The sequence below is a fragment of the Pteropus vampyrus genome, unplaced genomic scaffold, assembly GCF_000151845.1.
Source record: "Pteropus vampyrus isolate Shadow unplaced genomic scaffold, Pvam_2.0 Scaffold204, whole genome shotgun sequence".
In the NCBI taxonomy this organism is placed as follows: domain Eukaryota; kingdom Metazoa; phylum Chordata; class Mammalia; order Chiroptera; family Pteropodidae; genus Pteropus; species Pteropus vampyrus.
In genome coordinates this window covers 616,292-623,702 of record NW_011888985.1, presented here as the reverse complement: position 1 = coordinate 623,702, position 7,411 = coordinate 616,292, and the positions used below count along the sequence as shown (strand labels likewise).

The following is a 7,411-nucleotide window of genomic DNA, read 5'->3' as shown; positions in this document are numbered from 1 at the left end:
CCTTCCCGTCGCAGGAGCCCGAGCCTCGAGTGACGCCTGTCGCCACTAGAGTGTTTGGAATTTTGAGTAAAGCCGTTTTTCTTCCTCAGTCTGGTTAAGACCGAAGCGATAATTCGCGCTGGTACGTTGTCTTAGGCCGTGTACAAAGCCAGCTTAGTGGCTTTGGCTTTTAATTTGAAAAAGGTTACTCTAAGGGAATTATTCGGGGGGGAACATAAGAGGGATAGAACTTCTGGGGGATTCTAAGAGTTTAATAGCTCGCAGGCATTCTTTAATCATCATTTGGTATTCGTTTCCGGGCGACGTTTTCATTTGAATTGTCAAGGTCATGGGTTACGTTACTGGAGCCCATGACTGGACAACAGAGTGGGCACTGGGGTCTTACACTACCCCTGACCCCAGCCTGACCTTTCGCCCTTCTTCCCACCTCCTCCTCGAAGCCACTTCCTTTTCCTTTGCTGTTTCGATTCAGTCTCCACCCATCAGGGTTAAATGCCTTCTCTTTGGCGTGATTTTTCTAGCAGAGGGGCACAGCCAGGGGACAGTTTTCACGTTGGCCAACGCCTTGACCCCATAAAGTGGGTATGGTGTCTCTGTCGTAAGCTACGGGATGAGCCTTCACCCCAGGAATACCTGCTACGTGCCAGGCCCTGTTCCAGGGGTACCACTGTGAGCGTAACAGACCCTAACGGGGTGATGGAGCCCTCCCCCCAAAAACCGGAACAGGTACGACAGGTGCCGGATGTGCTGGTCGATGCTAAGCGCGTGGAGAAGCAGGCGTTAGGCGGGTGGCGACGCTGCTGTGTGGCTCCGCGTGTGGGTCCTCGCCCAGGGCGAGGCGTCTTCGTGCTCAGTGGGCACTGCTCGGCCCGATTTCCAGAATCCTCCCCGGAGCCCACGGGAGAAGGTCGTTTTTCCTCCATCACGAAGAACCTCCAGCCCCGGAGGTCACACGGCTTCTGAGGGCCCGGATTGAAAGCCCAGGTCTAGCGATCCCAGAGCCATATTGTCCCAGACAGAGGACAATAGGTGACAGCCTTCCAGGCCCAGGTGTGCTCCCTAGCAAGCACATCTCTGTTGTTTAGTTCATGTAAATAAAGAGAAACTTCCTGCTTTACTTCCTAACACTTTGCCGAGGAAATATGATTTAATTTTCGTTATTTCTTTCCAAGGAAAGGGAATCTGGCAGGTAGGGTTTTGTGGAGGGCAAGTTTGATGGAACAGAACGCCTGTTGGCTTAATCACGTAGTCCTTTGCTTTACGTAGGGAGCTTAGAAAAGTTTCTTTTCAGTTGTTCGTGACCAGAAGGCAGAATAACAACAAACTGTAAAACGGGGCATGTTTGGGTGGCGGTTTCCGGCGATGGGCTCGTGTCCGTCAGGAAGAACTGCATCCTCTGTGTGTACTTTGTCAGGCATGGGAGGGAGATGAAACACTCAGGTGTGTCGATTCTCCATTATTTTTCAAAACACACGCCACTTGTTTAGCCAACTTATTTTTGCTGTTCCAACTGCTGTCTGCCTTGGGGACGTTCGCAGTTTAATGCCAAGAGCCATAAGAAGCTCGAGTCACCGTTTAAACAGAGTGGTGGAATTTTTCAGACTGCTTAAACGGTTGTTCAAAAATATTGTGCACGCCAGCCAGACATCAACCTTTGGTTTTTAGGGTGGGCGGGAGAGGCCATGTCCGCTCTGTTACGTTGAATGATCCTTGCAAGGAGGTCGAAAGAGACTGACCTCAGGAATCTTATTTCAAATAAACAGCTTGATGAAGAAAGGGCTCGACTTGGAAACGGAAGAAACGGGCCTGAGACACCTCGCCTCCGCTTCCGTATGTCAGGTGGGGTCAGTCCGTAAACACGAGAGGCTCTCGCAGCTCTTCCGGTACCCGGTTATGTGCCGTGGGTCGCCAGATTGTGTTTTCTAAGTAGATCCCATTCGGTTTGTCTTTCTGCTGTAGGGGAGGACAGTTTTCCCTCTGTCTGACCTTGTAGGTTCTTTGGCTGGTCTAATAATTAATTCGACCTAAGACATATAACAAGAGAAACAAAATTTTAATCATCTTGGTACAGGGGCTACGTAAGAACATTGGACCCAGGGGAGGTCAGGCGAAGAAAGGCTTATGTAACCTTCCTGCACTAAGAAGGAGGAGGCAGAGGTTTGGAGCTTCAAAGGAGAGGAAGACAATTCACAGGGAGATGGAAGAGCAAATATTTGATAAACATGTTTGCCATGCGGGCAGGGACAAAGGGACACAGGGGGCCCCACCTGGCCCATGCTCTTTGTAGTCATCTCTGGTGACAGTTCTTTTCCTGGAGCGGGAGGGGAAGGTTAAGAAGCTTTTCCTGAGTCTTTCAGGCCTTATTGTCTTCAGCTCAAAATAATCCAGGGGCCAGAGCGGCACGTTTTGGGGTGGCCCGTTCTGCTCCCTGCTAGCAGCAGTTTCTGCCCATCGGTTAAGTAAACCCCGGGACTTGTCAGCCCCTCCGCCGCGCTGCTTCGTGTTTGTGTGGGTGGCGGGCAGACAGAATTCCTGCATGGCCTCCCGCCTTAGAGCGTCCGACGCAGACGTGGCCGAGTGTCCTGAAACCACCGCGTGCTCTGTTGCCTGTCAGTCTGTTGCCCAGGTGAATCACACCTCAGGTTTCACTTTGGTTTGTTTCTGCGAGTTATTTGCCTGGCTCGTTGCATCTGGTGGTGTTTATTCCTTAGACCAGCGGTCCCCACCCTTTGTGGCACCAGGGACCGGTGCTCCTATGAGAATCTGACATCTGACAATGTGAGGTGGAGCTGAGGTGGCGATGCCGGCTCTGGGGAGCAGCTGCGGGTATAGATGGAGCTTCACCCGCTGGCCCGCCGCTCACCTCCTATTCTGCAGCCCCCGGACCCGTGCTGGCCTGCGGCCCGGGGCTCGGGGACCCCCGCCTTAGACCGCTCGCGCCCTGGTTTTGGCCAGCGCCCTGCAGCCCCGCTGGCCTCGCCCTCACCTTCTGTTCTTTGTGTTTCGCGCAGTGCCTTCTCCCAGTGCCTTGCTCGGAGACAATCCCACGCCTTTCGGCAATGCGAAGGAAGTGATCGCAATCAAGGACTACCGCCCAGACAACTTCACCACCCTGAAGTTCTCCAAGGGCGACCACCTCTACGTGCTGGACACGTCGGGCGGGGAGTGGTGGTACGCACACAACACCACGGAGATGGGCTACATCCCATCCTCCTACGTGCAGCCCCTAAACTACCGGAACTCCACGCTGAGCGACAGCGGCCTGATCGACAACCTTCCCGAAGGCCCCGACGAGGTAGCCAAGGAGTTGGATTTGCTCGGAGGGTGGACAGAGGACAAGAAGGGATCGGGCAAAACCTACAGCAACAACCCTTTCTGGAACGGGGTCCAAACAAACCCATTTCTGAATGGGAACGTGCCGGCGGTGCCCGGCGTGGACGAGCTGACCCCCAGAAGCGCCGTGGATTTGCTGCTCTTTGACACAGGCACGCCCTCCTTCACCGAGTCCAGCTCGGCCACCACGAACAGCACCGGCAACATCTTCGACGAGCTGCCGGCCGCCCATCAGCTGCACGCCGAGCCGCCGGCCAGACGGGACAACCCGTTCTTCAGGAGCAAACGTTCCTACAGTCTGTCGGAGCTGTCCGTCCTGCAAGCCAACTCCGACGCGCCCGCGTCCTCGGGGTTCTTCACGGGCCTGAAGTCTCCGGCCCCCGAGCAATTCCAGAGCCGGGAGGACTTCCGAGCCGCCTGGCTGAGCCACCGGAAGCTGGCTCGGTCTTGCCATGACTTGGACCTGCTGGGCCAGAGTCCCGGGTGGGGCCAGACGCAGGCGGTGGAGACGAACATCGTGTGCAAGCTGGATAGCTCCGGGGGCTCGGTGCAGCTCCCGGACACCAGCATCAGCATCCACGTGCCCGAGGGCCACGTGGCTGCAGGGGAAACGCAGCAGGTGTCCATGAAGGCGCTGCTGGATCCCCCCCTGGGCCTCAACAGTGACAGGTGCAGCAGCGTCAGCCCGGTGCTGGAGGTGAAGCTGAGCACGCTGGAGGTGAGAACCTTCCTCGTCTTGGAGATGAAAGTTTCGGCCGAGGTGAAAAACGACATTTTTAGCAAAAGCACGGTGGGCCTCCAGTGCCTGAGGAGTGACTTGAAGGAAGGGCCATATGTCCCCATCCCACTCACCTGCAGCTATGGGGACACGGTCCAGGTGCATCTGGACAACCTGGAGCCCTGTATGTACCTGGCCATGGTTGCCCACGGCCCGAACATTCTCTACCCTTCCACCGTGTGGGACTTCATCCATAAAAAAGTCACGGTGGGTCTCTACGGCCCCAAACACATCCACCCGTCTTTCAAGACAGTGGTGACCGTCTTTGGGCACGACTGTGCCCCGAAGACCCTGCTGGTCAGCGAGGTCACCCGCCAGGCCCCGAGCCCTGCCCCCGTGGCCCTGCAGCTCTGGGGCAAGCACCAGTTCGTGCTGTCCAGGCCCCAGGACCTCCAGGTGTGCATGTTCTCCAACATGACCAACTACGAGGTCAGAGCCGCTGAGCAGGCCAAGGTCGTGCGAGGCTTCCAGGTGAAGCTGGGCAAGGTGAGCCGCCTCATCTTCCCCATCGCCTGCCAGAACCCCGGCGAGCTCTCCGACTTCACCCTGCGGGTCCAGGTGAAAGACGACCAGGACGCCCTCCTGACCCAGTTCTGCGTCCAGACTCCCCAGCCGCCCCCCAAGAGCGCCCTCAAGCCGTCCGGGCCGAGACGGTTTCTCAAGAAGAACGAGGTGGGGAAGATCATCCTGTCCCCGTTTGCCGCCACCACCAAGTACCCGACCTTTCAGGACCGCCCGCTGTCCAGCCTCAAGTTCGGCAAGCTGCTGAAGACCGTGGTGCGGCAGAGCAAGAACCACTACCTGCTCGAGTACAAGAAAGGGGACGCCGTCGCCCTGCTCAGCGAGGAGAAGGTCCGGCTCAGGGGGCAGCTGTGGACCAAGGAGTGGTACATCGGCTACTACCAGGGCAGGGTGGGCCTCGTGCACGCCAGGAACGTGCTGGTGGTGGGCAGGGCCAGGCCCAGCCTCCTGGCCGGGCCCGAGCTCAGCACCTCGGTGCTGCTGGAGCAGATCCTGCGACCCTGCAAGTTCCTCACCTACATCTACGCCTCGGTCAGGACGCTGCTGATGGAGAACGTCAGCAGCTGGCGCTCCTTCGCCGACGCCCTGGGCTACGGGGACCTGCCGCTCACCTTCTTCTGCCGGGCGGAGCTGGACAGCGAGCCGGAGCGGGTGGCGTCCGTCCTGGAGAAGCTGAAGGAGGACTGTAACAACATGGAGAGCAAGGACCGGAAGTCCTTCCAGAAGGAGCTCATGATGGTGAGCGCCCGGCGGGGTTTGGGCTGGCGTGGGATGCGGCGAGATCGGCCTCTTCCTGACGCACGTGGGGCCCGGCTGTGGTTCGGGGAGACTTCGGGCCGGTGTCCGGGCTCGTCACCGCTCCTCAGACACAAGGACAGGGCCGGGGATGCAGCCGGAGGTGGGACCTGTGAGGCCGCAGGGACTCGAGAGCCACCGCGATGAGGACCCTGTGCCCCTCGGGCCTCGGGACGGGTCCCTGCGTGCCCAGTGGGGTGGGGACGCGAGGGGGCCCTGCGCGCCAAGCGCCTGTTTCAGAAGCTCCGCGCTGTCATCAGACCCCCGGCCGGGGCTGGGACCCGGGAATTTTAAGAGCCGCGGCCCCCGAGTCTGACTTTGCGTCGACGTGGGTCTGTCTCTCCGCGTCACACTTGCGGGTCCCGCCATCTGTCTGTCACTGTCCCCTCCTCCTTCTCACGCGTGTGTTTGAGCTGGGGTCGGGGACAGCCTCGGTTGTGGGGCCCGTTGGGATTTAGCATCCTGAGAAGTAAAAAGGGGGACGTTGGTGTCGCACCAGCGGACAGCCCGGTCCAGCAGCCGACCGGGAAGCGTGTGCCGCCCGCTCTCACGGTGCCGGGCGGCCCGGGTTCTGCCCCAGCCCCACACCCCGCAGGCAGCCACAGTCTTAACTGCTGGTCAAGTTCCGGTCGTGACCTTGGAGAAGCTTGAGAGCGTTTTTCTCCTGGCGTCTCCGGGCGTGGAGTCTGGGCTGGATGTTTTTTCTATCATCGAAACTCCACTTCCTTCCCATCCTCCTGGTCTGTGGACACGTCACTAGTTTTTGCTCCTGTGCAGAAACTTTTGTGACTTCGTCCTCTGCTTTTCTTCCTCGTTCCGCTGACTCCAGGCAGGCTTTTTCGCCTCCTAACTTCTGTGAGGTGTGACTCAGCGCCCTGGGCATTTCTGCCACTTCTGGTCCCTCCTTCCACCCCACACCGGCCATTTTGTGTTCGTGCCTCTTGGCACAGGTGAGCTAGGTGTGTCTGTGTGTGCCCGAGTCCGCCCGCGTCGACAAGGCGTACAGCTGAGGTTCATTCATCGTCACACGTTTCTCTGCCGCCCCCTGCAGTTGGGGCACAGAACGGATTTGGTTCCCTGTGGCGTGGTCCCTGGTGCAGGGAGCAGGCATTGCAGCCTGGTAGGGAGTGGGGCATGAAGAGAGACCCCTTGACGGGGGCCCGCGGGAACACAAAGCGCCAGGCGCACGGAGCAGAATGAGAATCCGACGCTGCCTGGAGGAGGAGGGGCTGGCCGTGGCAGGTAGAGGGGTGACCATGGCAACCGGGAGGTCACTGGGGGCATTGAGGTGATGGCAGCGTTACTGGAGAGGACATAGGATTGTCAGGCCTGGTGGGTGAACATTGTCAGGCCTGGTGGGTGAACGGAGGCAGAAGGAGCCTCAGCAGGGTACCGGGGCGGCCCCCCCACGGCGATGGCGCCTGTCCCTTGTTCAGGGCACACCTCGCTGGCCCACCTACAAAACCGGTTCGGGGTGCTCGCGTCGGGCCGCCCTGCTCGGCGCCCTCCGTGGACGGACCCCACAGCAGACAAGGGTTGCGCTTCCGTCTCGAACGAGCCAGAGCTGGGGTCCTCCGTCGGTTGTGGAATTCGTGCCTTCGTGGGGTGGGGTACGAGCAGCCTCCGTTGTGCCGTGTGCTATAGCAACAGAACCTGCAGCCCGCACAGCGCGGGCGGAACACGGACCGACCCCAGCAGCTCGGTCCCAGCCGTGGAAGGTCTGAGGCGGAGGCTTCCGCGTGCGCTCTTGTTTTTTGGGGGAAGTCTTACAGGATCACGCTCCTTTTTCAGCTTGGAGAACTTTCTCTGAGTAGACTTTTCGGTTGGCTTCCTTGGGTTCGTGTGCACGTGGCTGGGACCCTCTCCCCTCCTTCCTCCGCGGGCCCCGCACTGACTGTGGCTCCAGACTCCGGAGAGGAGGAAATGAAACCTGACCTCGGCGGAACAGCTCCTGCAGCCAGGTTAGGCTTGTGGTGGGAAGCG

General features: G+C 59.1%; 1 protein-coding gene across 4 annotated transcripts in view; it reads left to right on the top strand.

Annotated features, from left to right (window-relative positions):
- Window positions 1-7,411, top strand: part of SH3BP4 (SH3 domain binding protein 4) — a 64,276-nt gene that overhangs the window by 48,197 nt on the left and 8,668 nt on the right. For all 4 annotated transcript variants that reach the window (XM_011372349.2, XM_011372348.2, XM_011372350.1 and 1 more), the window contains one exon: window positions 3,012-5,371. In XM_011372349.2, the coding sequence (XP_011370651.1) occupies window positions 3,012-5,371 (2,360 nt within the window). The remainder of the gene's footprint in view (window positions 1-3,011; window positions 5,372-7,411) is intronic.